At 39.7% G+C, this 18,768-nt stretch overlaps 1 protein-coding gene across 1 annotated transcript in view; it reads left to right on the forward strand.

Annotated features, from left to right (window-relative positions):
* Window positions 1–18,768, forward strand: part of CNTNAP5 (contactin associated protein like 5) — an 801,226-nt gene that overhangs the window by 758,742 nt on the left and 23,716 nt on the right. The window contains exon 21 of the mRNA XM_003792647.1: window positions 1,199–1,286. Coding sequence (XP_003792695.1) covers window positions 1,199–1,286 — 88 coding nt within the window. The remainder of the gene's footprint in view (window positions 1–1,198; window positions 1,287–18,768) is intronic.

Consider the following 18,768-nt stretch of genomic DNA (forward strand, 5'->3'; position numbering starts at 1 on the left):
CTGTCCATGTTGGGGATTATGGGGTACCCATGTTGTGGGTTATCAGGTGCTGGAGAATTATTGACTCTGTTGGTGAGTTATCAGCTGCCCATGTAGGTGGGTTATCACCTATCTGTTCTGGCGGGTTATCGGCTTTTTGTGCTGGCAGGTTATTGGCTGTCCATCTTAGTGGGTTATTGGCTGTCAGTGTTGGAGGGTTATCAGCTGTCCGTGTTGGCAAGAAATCAGCTGTTGGTGGATTATCACCTATCTGTGTTGGTGGATTATCAGCTATCCATGTTGGCAGGTTATCGGGTGTTGGCAGGTTATTTGGTGTCTGTGTTGGAGAGTTATCACTTGTCCATCTTGGCAGGTTATATCACCTGTCCATGTTGGTGGGTTACAGGGAGTTGGTGGGCTATTGGGAGTTGGCGGGTTATCGGCTGTCCATATTGGTGGCTTATAGGGAGTTGGTGGGCTATTGGGAGTTGGTGGGTTATCGGCTGTCCATGTTGGTAGGTTATCACCTGTCAGTGTTGGTGGCTTATAGAGAGTTGGTGGGCTATTGGGAGTTGGTGGGTTATCACCTGTCTGTGTTGGTGGGTTATCAGTTATCTGTACTGGCAGGTTATCACTTGTCTGTGTTGGTGGGTTATCAGCTGTTCTTGCTGGTGGTTTATCAGCTATCTGTGTTGGTATATCTGATTTGGCTAGCTCCTCATCCCAGGAACAAATGTTTTTTCACACTGCAATCTTAGCCCAGGAAATCTCTCTGTCCACGCCTGTATGAGACCAGGTCAGAATTACAGAGCTCAGTATTGGCCTTACCCATAAAGAGGACAAGAGAGGGAAAGAGGGACTGTCCACTGCCATTTGTGTTAATCTTGCACAGCAAGTTCCTGAGCTGGTTTCATTTGTTTGCTTGTTTGCAAAGAATTTGGTGAGAAAAATCTCAGTGGGGAGATAAATACCTGTAAAAAGCTGTATAGAATTACCTAGGGAGAAGACTTGTCTGAAAGCCCTTATTTTACACAGAAGAAAGAAAGGGGTGTTTTATGTGCATTGTGGGAGAATTAGCAAGACACTTCTAATCTCTCCTGAGAGAAAATTTCAGAGAGGGGTCAGCCCTCCTGAGCTTTGTCAAGCTATTTCCAGAGGAGCTGTTCTGCTTCTCCCTGCAGCCTCTACTGATGTGCTTTTGTGTTGTGCTTCCTTGCAGATGGATCAGCAACTCCGACTCAGTTATAACTTCTCCCCAGAAGTGGAGTTCAGGGTCATAAGGTCGCTCACCCTGGGCAAAGTCACAGGTACGTTGCTCTAGTTCCTTTCTTCCCAGTGGGCTTTGTTAAAAATAAATGAACACATGATTTTCATTAGGGTGTCCAGTGATTCAAATCTGGAGTCTTTTGCCTCCATCACATGCAAGATCTGGAACCAAGATTTCTGATTCAGGAAATTTTCCGATGTGTGTGTTGTAGGACTGTTGACGGACATTTGAATCTGCTTCGTGAGAAATTTGTGAGAGTAAAATTAGCAAAGTAAAATGAGTGAATTTTTTCTTAATTTTAAATAAATGTACTTGTTTTAAATTGTTCTTGAGTTTTTACTTGTACTTACATGATTTTTAATTAAAGAAATTAAGTAAAGAAAATGAAGATGTGAACAACCCAATAACTCATCAACAATTGGTAGAGATTGAAATGTCTTTGTACGGTAGTGAATTTTCTTTTTCTACTAGAAGTTCTGTGAGTTTTAACTTTATATGTGATGAGGGTATTTCTTAGATGCATGGAAAATTGAAATTTTTATATCTGCTTGATGAATTGAACATTTTATCATGCTTAAGTGATCTTTTAAAATTTTAATAGTCTTTTTGTGCTTAAATCTCTTTTGCCTATTAATAATGTAGCTCTTACAGTTTTCTTTTACTTTAATATTTGCCTGGTCTATCTTTCTGAATCTTCTTTCAGTCCTTTCTTTAAGCCTTATATGTGGTCTTACGAGGAACACACAATTGCATTTTGATTTTTATACTCAATCTAGTGATCTCTGTTTCTTATATTAGCAAATGTAAATCCTTTTACATTTGACAGCCACTTGCACAGTTCTTTTTGCCATCTTGTTTTCTATATATCCAACTTTCCATGTGATTTTATCAAGTTCTTTGTGTCTCAGTTACAGTACAATGTAGAAAATATTAATAATTTTAGACATTTGAAGCAAGAATGTATTTAATACAATTGTTAGTAGCTTAAAAATTTGTTGACCTATTTATGGATTTATGGTATGAGTTCTTGTTGGAATATTTTGGAATGACTGCCCAAGATGATTAACGGGGATCTATTACCCATTTATACCAGACTAGATTCCCGAAGACCCTGTGGCCTGGAACTGTATGTCAACTCACAGGAGGCGGGAGGCAGGAGGTCTCTGAAAATTGGCTGTAGAAAATGTTTAATGCTGCCATAACTTTGCTTATCAGTAGAAAGAACTGAAAAGGCAGAAAAATGACTCCTGCTGTAGCTCTATAGATTCATAAAGGGTACATAATTTCCCAATTGTGATGTGAATCCAGAAACTTGGCTCTCATTTGGTCTAGAAAATGTTAATTTTAATTTTTCAAATGTAGTTAAATGAACAAATCCATAGTAACTGACTTCTGGGCTGAAATTTTTTGTTGAGTTCTGATTCCACTCCTCTTCCTGATAATAATCATTATTTTGTGTAGATACTGGTTATTTTTAATTTACCAATACAGCCACTAGTTTATTTGTTCCTTGTGCCTTCCTTTATCTCAGACCTTCATACTGTCTGCCAGATTTTATTTCCTTCTTTATGAACTAAATCCTTTCAAAATTTTTCCTGTAAAGGTCCCTTAACTGTAAACTCTTTATCTAAAAAAAATTTATTTTGCTTTTAATCTTGGATAATAAATTTGCTAGACATACAATTCAATACTGAAGGAGATTTTCCCTCAGACATTGAGGAATTATTCAGAGGCATGATAGAATCTCCTGCACTGGCTCATAAGAGTTGGTTATACACATCTCCCTACCTCATCAGCCAGTAATACCATCATGGCAGCTAGAAATCAAAATCGCTTGTATTAGAGTCATTTATGCCGTGGATATTAGAATGCTATGTAATAATATTTTTATCCCTTCCTGCTGAAGATTCAGTTTCCAATCCTCCCTGGCACATCACCATTCTTGTCTTCTGGACTCTGTTTGCTGCTGACAAGTCCACTGTTCATAGGCTCTGATTCTGAAGATGCTCTGCTTACCTCACGCCCACCTTCCATAAGCTGATTTCAAGTTTCTTTTTCTTTGGTGTTTTGTGGTTTTATTTTCCTGTGTTTAGTTGTTGTAGATCTATTTTTTAAGTATCTTACTTGATACTTATATTGTTTAAGTATTAATGTTGCTATGTTTCTTATATCTATTCACTAGTTCATATATGTCTCTCCATCTGGTCCAAATGTATTATTCATATATATCTATTCACCACTTTTTTAAAATTTTGAACTCATCAAATCTTGCTTCTTCATTATTCTTCTCTTTATTCAATTCTTTTAGATCCAAATGAGATAAATATTAGACTTTCTGTGTCCTCATATGTCTTTTCATAATAATTCTTCTTTGTTACAATATCCTGCATTCTGGGACATTTATTTGGTCTTATCTTCACATTCAGTAATTCTTTATTTATGCCTCATTTTATTCAATGAGTCTTTTTTTAATTGATCATGTCTGTTATTTATGAAAGTACGCTTTTGTTCTTTTTCAAACATGTCTGTTAATTAAGATAGTCTGCTGTTCCTGTTCTTTTTTGTTTTCATTTTTTTTCAAAAATTAGCCCAAGAGCAATAGTCTGTCTCTTAAAAAATATATAGAATTTTAGTAATATTCTAATAATAATTATTGAACATTTTGTCTCACTAATTTCAATATTTGAAGTCTGTGGGTGTTCAAATGTGTTACTGTCCATTTTCTAACCCTTTCCTGTAGTAGCCTGTTTCCTTTTGTGCTGCATGTGTGTGCACCTGTGCGTGCACCTGTGCCTATGTACACACCTGTGCCTGTGTGCGCACCTGTGCCTGTGTGCGCACCTGTGCTCTTTACGTGAGTGCACTCATGTTTGTTTGAGATTTGTGGCAACTCTGAGTCATTTTTTATTGCTCCGAGGATAAGGTGACCAGATTTTAACATTGGTAAAGCGGGACACCATTGATGGAGTCAGGGAGGAGTAGGGGGTTTAAAAATTTGGTCTATATGGAGCAACAAAAATTTTCATAGACCACAAAAATAGTATCATAATATATATTTTTTAATTTCAACATAAGTACAATTTACCAATATAATACACTAAAAAAATATGTATAGTATTATTTTATTCTTTGGCATATTTCTCATCAAATTCTAACAATTGATCAACAATGCAAATTTTGATAAGCAGTTCTCGATAATCAGTTCTCAACAATTATTTGTTATTACTAAAGTTTAACATTATAAAATTAACAAAAATAATATAAAACTCCTATCCTGGCAAAATAGCCACATGGCAGCCAAAAACTGTCGATTCCCTTCCCATTCTCCTGCTGTTCCCTAGCTTGTCGTGCATTCTTTCCAAAAATCAGGACTTTTTAAAGATGCTGTGGGACGCAGGACAAATTGTTAAAAATTGGGACTGTCCTGCCAAAAGTGGGACATCTGGTCACCTTATCTAAGGAGCAAAAATTAGGAAGCTTTCCTCAAGGATTTGTGTTTATTTCTACCAAGTGCCAGGAAGTACTACCAATTTAAGACAACTTTAATTTCTCCCCTTTTTTTCTGAATAGAGGAGGAATATAAATTTGAGCTCCATACCTGAAATGTTATTATATTATGTATTCATAACAGATTATATAATAGGCCATGCTATTATTATTTTTGTTACTGTTTTGTTTTGTGGGTTTTGTTTCTTTGTTTACTGTTTTCTTTTAATTCAGAGCCACATTAGAGGTGGGCAGGTTTTTTTGCTTCTTATTCCCTATGCTTTTATGTTGGTTGGTTGGTTTGGTCCACTTCTCACTAAAGCATAATATGGAGATCTCAGGTTCAACATCCACACTTTGCAAGGGCTCAAGACTTAATGTACCCGTTCTTTTTTATGATGACTCACTTATTTTTCTCCAAAATATTTTCCTCTAATACTGGTTTATGATTACTGTCTTAATTTTATCTTCCTTCTGGAAAAGAAATGTGAACAATCTTAGATTTTTTTCTTTTAATGAAGTAGGATTTATTTTTAGAAAAATCTAGTTTATCATATTGTTCTATTCTGCTTACATATTTTTTTGGATCACTGAATCCTCATTTTAACCACATCAAAAGAACCCTGGGAGGAGAGAGAATCTGGGCTTACTGACCACAAGCCCAGACCTTTCTATAGTGTTGACTTCATGTAATGGAAGCTCCAATAACATCTCCCTCCTAGTGGAAAAAAAAAAAAAGAATCCCTCCACAAGTCTTGTAACTGTATGGCATTCATGCGCTCCTTCCCCTCTTTGAGTTAAAGCAACAATAAGACTAGTGAAAAAGCTTAAATCAAAGCATGGCGTGTTTAATGGGCACTTCATCATCTGGTTTCCAAGCTTTGTGATTATCAGGTTAAGAACAGCTGTTAAGTTCAAGGAAGAATACCCAGTAAAATGTCTTGTTAAGGACATCAGACCTCTGCTTCCTGGCTTTCCTTCCCATCCAAAGGGGTATTAAACAGAAAGGAGGATTCAGGCACAAAGTTAATCTCAATCTTTGTGGTCCGTGATGGGTCTCTAGCTGGAGGTGGTGGGAGATCATATGAATATGAACATCAGGTTCATTATTAAGGGCAGACATTAATCTTGGGGACTATTTGGAGGTGATGGGCTCAAGCCCCTGTGCAGAAAGAGCTCAGTAGGAATGAAGAAATAGGAAGGGGTGGTGTAGAAATGCAGAAACGGAACTGAGGACACAGGCAACCCTACCCACAATTTCAGAAACGATTAGCTTGTAATCTAGAACACTTTCAACTGTGTAAAACAGGGATTTTACAAGCATTTTCATAAGGGAAAATATGTAGTGAATCTAGTGTCTCAATTTTCTTCGGTAGCACTAAAATACTCCTTTGCAGAGCAAAAGCAAGTTTGTTCATTATCTCTTTGTGAGAAGAAAAACAAATCCATGATTTCAGAAGATAGTAATTTAGTACATACTGTATACCAACCATGGCACTACAGATACCATGATGAATAAAAGCAATTTCTTTTCTAAAAGTTTGTATGATGTACACACACCGGCTTGTGAAAATAGTGGATATAATTATCTACATTAGGAGTTTATTGATGGTTCTCTACAAAGGTCGGTGTTCACATATGATAAGCCATGGGGTGTCACTAAGTTTCCTCAGATTTCTTCTTCTTATTTTTTTTTTTTTCTGCTTCTGGCTTCCCCTTTTTTTACTCTTCATAAATATATCAATAAATTTGACTATAAAATAAAAACTATTATTTTTGTATAATTAAGAGTTAAATAACTATAATTTTCCTGAGTGAACCCTTCATAGGGGTTTGCAAATTTGGGAAGTAGTTACTTTTTGAAATATAGAAACTTGTAAAGTTTCGGGTTGAAAGGATTGCTGTACTGCCAATTGTAGCTACAGAAAGACCTGAAATGGGGATTTGCAGTCAGGCCATGGTGATAGCATTGTTTGCTTATGCAGCCAGCATTCTTTAATTTGCTGCTTACTTGCTAGTTTGATAGGCCAAAGCTCACACCTGGCAGAAACATTTTACTTCTGCCCTGGTGGTCATTTGCCCATGTAGTCAGAAACATTTACTTGGCCCTAAAAAGTCATACAGAAATTGAAAGAAGTCTTTCTCAAGCTGCCTAAAATGTATTTCAAGTGCAGAGCTATCTGTGAGCACTCGCATATATATTTATCCTGTTTAAAGGAAATTCTGATTGCTTCTACAGAACACGGTTTTTCATTCTCTCCAATCCCTCAGGTTTAAACTTCCTTCAAGCCTACTGTGTCCTCTGCAATATCAGAGCATCATTGAAGGAATCCCCTGACCACTTTCATGTTAAATCACTCACCAAGCATCTTGCAGAAACTGAGTTATAGTTGCCATTTTTAGAAAACAGCAGAATTTATGCATATAAATGAAAGGTGTACACTTCAAAGTGCTCATTTTGGAAAATTGTACTCTCATTTCTTTTTGATTTTATGCACCATGAGGCCCTTCTTATGGTTCGAATCTGGTATAATTAATACTAAGCAGGGAAGAAACATTCTAGAGTGGAAGATGCTTACCTCTTTGGAGACATATTGACCTATATTTGCATCTCTCCTATAGTTAACTGTTCTGTGACTTTGGCGAATTTATCTACTCTGTTTGTAGTTCCTCACCGGTGAGATGAAGATAGTAACACTTAATTCATTTAATTAATTCATGGAGATGAATTAGGATTTCATGCAACATTATATGCACAGTCCTGGTTATTTGTCATATACTCAATAAATATTAGTTTAAGTGGTTTTTGATTTTTAAAGATTATAGGGGCACAAAGGAGAACTGAGTTTTTTGTTTTTTCTAATGTGCCCGTCAAGATGGATATAAAGTTAACTTCTAAAGAGTCACTCAAATGTGTTCTAAGATAGAAACACTGAACCATGGCAAGTTAGCAGAAAGTGAGTGTGACTCACTGTCACTGAGCACAATTTCCAGAGTCTATTAGGCCCACACCGGCTTGAACAATGCTAAGAAAAGAGAATATACTGGTTGGTCAACACAGAAAGCTCCAGATGTGGCCTCTGCCTTTCCTGTAGCTGGATTCAGAAGCTCAGGTGTTATCACAGGTCCGCCTCCCTCTGTCAGTCTGTCTGTCTCTTTCTCACTCCACACATAACTTTGCTTCTTACTTTGTGGGGCTTATTCTCAGGCAAGATTCAGTGGTCACAGCTCTAGGCTTAAATATGATCAGTTCAGAATCCTGTGTATAAAGACATCCCTTATTTTTAACTGAGAAAAAGTCTTAGGATTGAGTCTAAGGACCAATTTGTGTCCGCTGACAAACCCAGACTCCAGCAGTGGCCAGGCGGTTGGGATGGCCGGATGTCATGGCTGGATCATCTGCCCAGCTATGGTTCTGGAGAGAATAAAGGGTCAGATCTCTGTTAACCACATGTGTTGAGGACAGGGAAAAGTTATTTCTCAAAAGGTTGTGGAGATGCTCTTATCAGAGGATATGCTGACCTGTGAGGGGAATAATCAACATGCCCTGGCAACACCACCCTTTTTCTCATTCGCATCTTGCTCTCATGCTTGTGAACATCAACAGTCCAAATGTGTGGCAAAAGAAAAAATAATATTAAAGAGTTCAGAGATGCTTTTTTAAAAAAGAAATGTATGTTACCTTCCTGAGAATAAGTTTGTAACTTCCCAGATGACTCCTCTAAGAAATTGTTTATCTTTAAATGTATATGTTTGGCAGGGCACAGTGGCTCATGCCTGTAATCCTTGCACTATGGGAGGCCAAGGCAGGTGGATTGCTTGAGCTCAGGAGTTTGAGACTGGTCTGAGCAAGAGCAAGACACTGTCTATACTAAAACTGGGCATCGTGGCAGGAGCCTGTAGTCCCAGCTACTCAGGAGGCTGAGGCAAGAGGAGCTCTGGAGCCCAAAAGTATGATGTTGCTGTAAGCTGTGATTATAGGGGACGCCAAGAGCCAGATGACATCTGAGCAAGATGATCTGCAGCTGAGGGATGGCCCCTCGGGCCATTCATCCACAGGAGCTCCTTATGGAGAAAGAGCCCGTGCCTTCAGCACACAGTCATTGTTAATTACTCCCCTCACCTGTATTATTCTGTCTCAATAAAAGGCTGGTGTGGAGGTTGCTCAGGGCTACCCTGCAAGTATAGGGCTAGCCCGCCTCCCACCAGCTCTTACTTCTAATCCACCTCTCGCCTGATTCCTTCCTGCAGGGATCGAGACCAGGGCCATAAGGGCCCGATGGGTCGTGGCATGTGATGCCATGGTACTTTACCCAGGACGGCAGAGTGAGACTCAAAAAAAAAAAAGTATATATTTTTAGAATAATGTTCCTCTGTGTTTGTGGTCATACCTAGTTCTTTAGTAAAGACCAAATCCTCACTCCACAGCCTCTTCCTGAGTCAAATTCTAACATTGTGTGCAATTGTCTTACCTTGTGTCCAGATAGCTCTTAAGGATATTGTCTCTCTGGATAAGAAAATATTTCAGCTTCATTCATCTAATCTGACTGTCTGCATCATGGGGTGAATGGTATGTTTTAAAGCATCCTGAAATATCAGATTTCAATAATCAAGCCAACTTCCCAAACACCCACGTCTTCTATTTTCTACCTTGTAGATAACCAATGTTGAATTTGCAATGGGGCTATATGAAATTTTTGATATTGTTTCTTTTCAGAATAATGAACTGCGTTTTTCCCCATGGAGAAATTCAGTAGATGATTTAGTTTCTTCCTGTGCAACAGGAATGTGTGTTATCTTCTGATTTAAGATTCAGTTTTATTGCAGTATCTTAAATGAATCACTTCATGGTAGCAGCACAGGCCTGCTCTGTGCTCTGTACTGTTGTGTACAAGTTGTCAGATTTTGTAAGAGTGAAACGACACTTGGAACAGCATGCTCTTGAGTTATTCATTTGACATCATCACTTGTCTGCAGTGTCTTCACTAGTGAGTAAAAGAATGAAAGAAGCAAAGGCATCCGTGATGTGCTGATTCCAAATGCAGACTGTCCCTCAGTTGGGAGCCAATAGTAATCTATTTCTAAGAGGAGTGGGCTTCAAGGAAGTTCTTGACTTTCCTCATCTTTGCCTGGCTGTGTCAGTAAAGGATATTTTGTGTGGAGGATCAGAAGTCACATGGCATGACGGTTATTGATACAACGTTCAAATTAATTCTCCTCACTCAAAAAACCACACAATGTGCTACTAAAAGCTAGGAAGAATGAAACAAAAGAAATTGTCCCTGTTCTTAAGATCCTGCATATTTTAAATTATTTATTTCATAGAAAAGTTATCAGGGTAATTTCCATCAGGAGTATTAAAATTTTTCCAAGTTGTAGGGTATCCCTTCCCCCCCCCCCGCAGGGCCTGATATTCCTTGGTATATATATATATATATATATAATCATAACTGTGTACATTAATGCAATTATGGGGTACAATGTGCTGGTTTTATATACAATTTGAAATATTTTCATCAAACTGGTTAACATAGCCTTTACCACATTTTCTTAGTTATTGTGTTCAGACATTTATATTCTACACTTAGTAAATTTAACATGTACCCTTGTAAGATGCACTGTAGGTGTGGTCCCATCCATTGCCCTCCCTCCATCTGTCCTCCCCTTTCCCCTCCCCTGCCCCTCCTCTTTCCTGTAGTTGGGTTATAGCATTCATATGGAAGTGTGGGTGTTTACAAATTGATTTCACCCTGGAGCTGAGTACATTAGATACTTTTTCTTCCATTCTTGAGATACTTTGCTAATAAGAATATGTTCCAGCCCCATCCATGTAAACATGAAAGAGGTAAAGTCTCCATCTTTTTTAAGGCTGCATAGTATTCCATGGTGTGCATATACTACAATTTATTGATCCATTTATGGGTCAATGGGCACTTGGGTCTCTTCCATGACTTAGTAATTATGAATTGGCCTGCAATAAACTTTCTGGTGTAAATATCTTTGCTATGAAGTGATTTTTGGTCTTCTGGATATATACCTAGTAAAGGAATTGTAGGATCAAATGGTAAGTCTATTTTTAGAACCGTAAGTGATCTCCAAACGTCTTTCCAAAAGGAATGTACTAGTTTGCATTCCCACCAGTAGTGCAGAAGTGTTCCCTTTTCTCCACATCCACGCCAACATCTGTGGTTTGGGAATTTTGTGATGGCTATGCTAAATGCTAGGTTTTCTTCACAGTAATCAAGTAATAATACTAAAAATGGTATAATATTTATTGTATACTAATAGCATTATAAAAACTAGTAATTTTATTATTTGGCAATATCATGCTGTGTGTCAGGTCTAAAGTCTTTTCTATATTAACTAGTTTTTCTCTCAACCAAGGAAAATCAGTACCATTGCTATTTCTTCTTTTATAGGTAACAAAATTGAGTCACAGAGATTAAGTGTCTTTCCCAATATCATAAAACTAGAAGTGTCTGGATTCCATACCCCAATCAATCCTGCCACATTTTGGACTTTAAGGTATAGGGAGCTGTCTCTTTTGCTGCTGAGGGCTTCTGCTGCAAAGCTTTGTCTCTCTGTACATGGTGGGTTTAGAAGCTGAATGGGGAATGAGGGAAGCATTAATTATGGACTAGGGGCAGGGGGTAGCAGATTGCTTGTAAGTTCAGCTTTAGAATCAGCCCAAGGTTCAAGTCATGACTTTAGCACTATGTGACCTGGCAAATTACTGAATTCTTTGAACTTCCGTTTCCTGAATTCAAATATGGGCATTTGTTATCATGGTATTTATTACTTGGAAAAATCAAGTGATAATGGGAATGATGTGACTAGCATGATGCCTGATATATAGTAAGAGCTCAGGAAATGTTTGTAATCTCAATAATGATAATAATAGAAGCACCTCATCTTAGAACCTTTCTTCTGAGAATGGTGGTTGACTCTAACTGCCTTCTAGATAAAGGCTCCACTGTTTGCATAAGGAAGCTTGAGTTTCCCTCTTCCCTCCTAGTCCAGGGGAATGAAGGAAAGAGGCAATGTGTGGCCTTGACTCTGGTTGATGATGGTAGAGAGTGGAGGGGAATGTGGACACAATTTGACTTCTGATGAAATCAGTAAACCAGGCCAAAAATGTTAGGTCTGTCTGGGTATTCCCCAGTCCCCAGGTCCCAGGATCAAGAATGAGTGTTTATACTGAGCGAAGCTGATGGCAGAGTTGTTGCTAGAATTTCTCTGTGGGGGGTATCAAGTTCTTTTGGTCTGAGGTTCAAATGAATTAAACCATGGACCCCAAGAATCAGCAACAGGACAGAGTTTATTGATAGAAGTTTGATAAGCAAAAGAGTGGAAACAAAATCTCCAGCTTGAATGGGGCCTGGAAAAAGTGGCCTGTTTGTGCTCCAGAGGCCCTGTTTTTGCCTAGAGATGGGGGTCTCTGATGAGACTGATTTCTGAGCTCAGCCAGGCCAAGAAAATGAGGATCCTTGTCCAGCCCTGAGTAGGGAAACCCTATATCAGAGTGATCACAGATACAGAGCAATCCCACACACATTTATTGAAAAGTGAAATAATTCCATCTCAGAGGGAGAGATGGATCATTCTCCATGAGTGCAGAAAGCACACCCTGCCTTTTCTGAGCTCACTAGTTTGTCTCACATTTCTCCTGGTAGGATTGGTCACCTTTTCCTGACATTGGGCTGATGGACAGGTTGGGGTTATATTACAGATTATGTAACCATTATGTAACAGGTTGGTTATATAACAGTTTTCCTTTCTACACAACCAGTATTCCCCAGAATCCTGCTTGACAGCTACACCCACACTATGCTAATTAGATGGCAATGAGCTCTAGGAAAGTTAAAGGTCACTGGGAGCTCCCTACTGTGTGGATTCTGTCCACAGAAAAGAACCCACACTCAGTAAAGTAACTTAAGGAGGCTTATTCTGATTCAAATGTGAGGACCATGACCTGAAGCAACACCCAGGAAGCCTGAAGCACGTGGACTCGAGGTGGTGGGGTAACAGTTTGGCTCTATACATTATAGGGAGACAGGGATTATAGGTGAGGTCATAAATCAATCCGTGGCAAACATACATTGGTTTAGCCAAAAAGTGTGACATCTGGAAGGCGGTTTATGTGTGGGTTTAAAGATTCTTTAGCTGAGAATTGGCTGAAGAAGTTAGGCTCTGTCTAAAAGACCAAGAGTCAAGGAAAAGGAATCCTTAAGATACAGGGTCAGTTACCTGGAGACAAAAAGCAGGACAGACTCAAGTGGTTTGTTATGTATATGAGACCTGCAGGGAGGTCTTGCATAGCCTTAGACCTGTTAGTGAGTTACAAAGGACAACTCTGAGAAGGGGAGAGGGAATGTTGAGCCCGGTCTGATCTTCTTTCTCATAGCTAGTGTGAGAGCCAAACTAGCTCCATTTTGTTGTTTACAGCACAGGGTCTTTTGGGAGAATTTCAGGCATAACACTAGCAACTCAGTTTTAGGGGATCCCTTGGCCAAGAGAGGGCTCAGTCAATCAGTCTCTAAGGCAGGGGGTGGGGGAAGCCTTACTATTTCCTTTTAGTTCACAATTCCCACCCAAGAACATTTCCTAGCCACAATTAGGTTCCTACTTAGAATTTTGTTCCCACTCTCCCCCCTCAGCCACTTCCTTGCCCCCTGTTTACCCTCCACCAGAACTAACAAACCTGCCTGTCATTATTTAACCTTCTATTAGTGGGAACAAAGCTGCCTCGGATAGTATATAAGTTTGTGATATTTGTTAAATCAGCCAAGATTAAAGCCACGGAATCTAGTCTGAGGTTTGAAAATGCCCTCACCTCCTTCCATCTCCCTTTCTCAGCATGGGCTGATCCTCTGGTTTCAAAGACAGGAGCTCAGTCTGATTTACGGTTTCATCTTCCTTGCTACTCTATTGGCAGGCACATGTTAGGTTCTCCATAATGTTTATTGAAGTATATGTGTGTGTGTGATGAGCTGTAGGAGTCTGAAAGGCCTTTACACTACACAACGTCATGCAACTGGCTGCCTTTAGATCCTGGATGAGGATGTCCAGCTTTTTCCTACAGTGTTTTTGTTTTTGTTTTGTTCTCACAATGGTGCATGGCAGTGAGATGGAAGACGAATGGGTTTGGAAGCAGACGCTTCTGAGCTCATGCCCCAGAAAGATCACTTGCTTGCTCTATCACTACTAGTCTCATCTCGCTGAGCCTGGTTTCCTCACCTGTAATGTAAGAGCAGTGGCACTTGCGTTATTGATTTGTTATGAAGATAAGAAGCCATTTGTGCCAAGCGTCTGGCACTAAGAGGTCTTTGAAGCAGCAGCTGTTGCTACTGAGAGCATGCAACCATTGTGCCTATTGATTTTCTTTGGCTGATATCCTTTTCCTTGCCAATGGCAGTGCTATTGATTTGTTTGCCCTTTGCCTGGGGAATCTGGGCAGGTGTTATCAATGTCAATGTTGACAAGGTAATGAAGTGAAAAGGGTTTGAGTGGAGAGTAATGAACTCCCTGCAGCAGCCTTGGGGTGGCCTCTCCCAAGCTTGGTGAGATTGGAAGCTCCTTACTAGGCAGAAGCTGAAAGAAACGAATGGAACAAGCACAGATTAGAATTCGAGATGCTTTCCCATATGGAAGGAGAGGGAATTGAGGGCAAGGAGGGTTGTGTGGCCACTGGTTATTAATTTAGTCTGCCAGGATTTTATTTTTGTAGGATGCCATTAAAGATAATAAATTGAATATTAAAACAGGTTAAAATAGCGTGACGTTCTTCGCCACTTAGGAACGAATATACATCATTTATCTATTCCTAAGAGAGATTTGACCTGATTCCCTGGATTTTTCCTTTTAACTTCCACAATTATTATTGCTAATGATCGGTGTCAGAGCTGGGGTCTAATTCTAAGCTTCTCTATCTTTTGCTTAATAAGTCACAGTGACTGCTTTTCAGTGTGGAGAATAAGTCACTCTACCTAGGAAATTTACAGTTTGAGTTCATTCACTTAAAAGCAACTACTGCCTACTCTAACCATCCCTGACTAGGATATGTGCCTTAGTGTTCTCATTTATTTCCTCACTTTTCACAAAATGCTTTCATAGAGCTCTATATAGGTTCTGCCTCTCACAAGAGGCACATTGTATGTGTGTGTGTGTGTGTGTGTGTGTGTGTGTGTATGCATATTAGAAATTAGGAAAATAGCTCCATGACATTATTTGTAGATAATTCATCCAATGCACACATTGAGCACCTATGATATACAAGGCCAGGTGATAAGTGAAAGTATGAAGATTTTAAAGAGATGTAGCCTGTGATCTTTCTTTCCAAAGTGATTAAACATATGCAAGACACTAGGGATGTGGGATACAAAAACTAACATAGTCCTTGTCAGTTACCCCATGCCACTCTCAGTTTAGGGGTTTTAAATGGTTTCGTATGATTGTCCCACTGTGGTGAGCAATGGTGAGACTGGGGAAGGAGCGAGGATGTACTGATCAGCCCATAGAGCCACGTTCACTGAATCCCTATGGGTGCAACACACAGCGGCCGGGTATGCCAAGATGATAGGGAACAGTTGTGGTTTGTGCCAGCAGGACAATTGACCTTTAAAGCATGGGACTTATACTCCTAAGGGCATTAAAAGGAGGCAGGAAGGCAAATGTACAAGTAAAATCATCAAAACCCAGATGCTGATCCTGGGTCCAGGGCCAGGCCCCTCTTCCTGGAGGGTGACAGGTGACACACCATTTTTAATTTTGCAGAGCAGAGTTTTACAGTGGCCAAGGGCCAAGCAAGCCTCCCTTGGGTCTCTGGACATTGCAGTGAATCTCAGTACTAAGTTCTGTTGCACCATCAAATAGTGTTTATTATGTTGTCGCCATGTGCCTGTAAGGGTGTGTTTTTAAAATCCGTTTAATCTTTAATGAACATTTGGATTATTTCCACCTTTTAGCTATTCTAAATAGGCTGCTGTGAACTTGTATTTATTTGAATACCTATTTTCAGTTCTCTTGGTTATATATCTCAGAGGAAAATTATTGCCTTTGGAAAGCCGCCAATACCCAAGGCTAATTGAGAGGACTCAATCCAGGAAATTCTGTATTGTAAGCTGTGTTCCCGGCACTCTCACTCCTTTTTTATCCATACAAAAAGGTCTTCGAGGATGATGCCGGGTTGGGTTTATTCTTTTGAATCCCCTGCCTTTGTGTATCCTTGAGCAGACAACAGTACTGCCACACTTTACTAAGCCTCAAATATCAGATAATAAGGATAAGAACAATCACCGGTAACATCCCAAGGTCATTCTCTGATGAACGGTTCAAGGAGATTTCATTAGCAACCAGACTGGGAACAAGTGGCAGAACTGAAGGCAGGTATATTTCTGTGCTTACAGGGCTGTGTGACTGTGACCAGGTGCCTAACATCTCTCAGCTGAGAATCTGTCGTTTTTGAAACATCAGGGCTGCCAGATGATCTCTGGAATTTACTCTAGTTTTGAACATTGTATGATTTTTTGATATATGAATATTTGTGAACTTTGATGTTGAGAACTGTAATGCCAGAGCAGGCTGCAGAGTCAGACTTAATACTAGTTCCTTAAAATAAATAGGAAAGGGCCGGTGTAGTGATTTATGCCTGTAATCCTAGCCCTCTGGGAAGCGAGGGGTGTGGCTTGTTTGAGCTCAGGTGTTTGAGACTAGCCTGAGCAAGAGTGAGATCCTATCTCTAAAAAATAGCTGGGCGTGTGGCTGGCACCTATAGTCCCAGCTACTCAAGAGGCTGAGGCAAGAGGATCGATCACTTGAGCCCAAGAATTTGAGGTTGCTGTGAGCCATGGCACTCTACTGCAGGTGACAAAGTGAGACTCTGTCTAAAAAATAAAGAAAGAAAGAAAGAAAGTAGGAAGAAAGTACATTGAAAGCCAATTTTGCTGACCCAAATTAATGAATTTCTGAACTGCAAGCAATCTTACATTTCAAAAGAAATTGAGCTTGATGATTCTCCCAGTTAAAATTCTGACATACATTTAACAATCACATGTAAACAGAAGTGTGGATATTGCATCATATTTTATATTTTTAATGTGTGGATTTCCAGGCTTCCCCTACCTACCTCACTCATCAGTATGATTTCTTACCGTGCTGTCTCGAACCCGTGCATGTGCTGACCGCACACCCTGGGTTTCATTGGCTCTGTTCACTGCAAACACAAGGTCGGGGAGCTCTCTTCTCATTTGAAATGCATTATTACTTCTGTGTGTGGTCATCCTAGTCACTCCTCACTTTTTTCCTTTTTCTTGACATAGTGGAAATAATATAGAATCTTGAGTCACATGCCACTACCCACCTCCATTGAAGTGTGGACGCTACAGTATGATGACTTTGCAAATCTTAAAACCTTCTGAATAAAACTTCCTAATAGATAGTAGTATAGTGACTGAAGTGATGTAAGCTCTGAGTTTCAACTTAGGGATAGCAGGTTGAAAGAAATGGAATTGCTGGCCGTGCCAAGTGGAGAAGGAGAGGTATCCCAAACATTGAGATAATGAATGGGACTCAGCATCTCCAATCAGGACCTCTCACTCTCCCTTGAACTCTATGGTAAAATCTATACCTGAAGATGGCCTTAGCCTTCATCCCATATGATTCCTTAGAGGGTCACAGTAATTATCTTTTCAATGGGTAAAAAATTTTCTTATGTACCATTTATGTCCATCTCTTATATCCTTGAGTTGAATCTTTGTGAAGCCTTGATACTTGGTACAAATCCCCTTGTGTGAGGTTGGAGTTTGAAAATCAAAATTAAGAGAGGCTACATTATTCATTGACTTATGTACAAAGTGGATGTAGTAGATAATTTCACTTGTCAGCTTCACTGGGCCACAGAGACCACCATGATGTTTGAGCATTATTGTGGGTGTGTCTGTGTGGGGTGTGGGTGTGGGTGTGGGGTGTGTGGGTGTGGGTGTGGGTGTTTTCATCAGCAGACTGAGTAATGCAGATTGCCCTCCCCAGTGTGGGGGAGCACTATCTAATCAGTTGAAGACCTGACTAGAACAAAAAATCTGGATAAAAGACTCCTCTTGACTGACTGCTCTTCGGCTGGGACTCTGGTCTTTTCCTGCACTTGGACTCAAAGTGAAACATTAGCTCTCCTTTGGTCTGGGGACTGCTGCCTTTAGGACTAGACTTTACACATCAGCTCCCCTGGGTCTCTGGTTTGCTGCCTACAGGTCCTGGGATTTTCCAGCCTCCATGCTCTTGTGAGCCAGCTTCTCGTGATCCTATTAATTCCACTTGTCTGCAAAGCCCTGACTAATACAATAGGAGTTTCAATTCTGAAACTGCCTCATTCATCTGGATGTTGATCAGCAAAATTGGCTCCCTCATCTGTAAATGAAATATTAAACATACATCTTTTTGGAGCTCTGCTCCTGAAAACTCTTGAATTCTATAAGTTACATCTAATTTGTCAAGAACCTTGACGAACAAATTCAAGTTTTCAGCTGTTGCCTTGTGATGCCCAAAATCTTACCATAGCTCATGGACACGCATCTTCAGTGGTCATAAGCAATGTCTAAACTCCTTCTCTCCAGGACTTCCATAGGTGGCGAGGGATAGGTTAACATACTTTCCTATCATAGTTCTCACTTCCAACTTCCCACACTGCCTGTTCCTAATTTCATAATGTACCTTCTAGAGGAAGCTATGTGTTAATTAAGCATCAGCTAGAAGCACATCTGACCAGCAAGTCCTGAAGCTTACATGGGTAATAAAGGCAGGACATGGAAACGGTGAGAGCTTACCCTCTGGCACTGGACAGACTGAGCTGAAAGATTGGCTCGCCACAAGGAGTTGAGATCTGAGCAAGTTCTTCAGATTTTCTGGCTTCAGTTTTCTTACCTATAAACCAGGGATCATTATTATGACCTAACTGGGTTACTTTGATGATTAAATAATAAGTATGTATGTAGTATTGGCTTTGACACACACTACCTAGTGCATAGTGATTGCTTGATATTTAG

This window comes from Otolemur garnettii, unplaced genomic scaffold, assembly GCF_000181295.1.
Source record: "Otolemur garnettii isolate 467f Iridium unplaced genomic scaffold, OtoGar3 scaffold00059, whole genome shotgun sequence".
Classification (NCBI taxonomy): domain Eukaryota; kingdom Metazoa; phylum Chordata; class Mammalia; order Primates; family Galagidae; genus Otolemur; species Otolemur garnettii.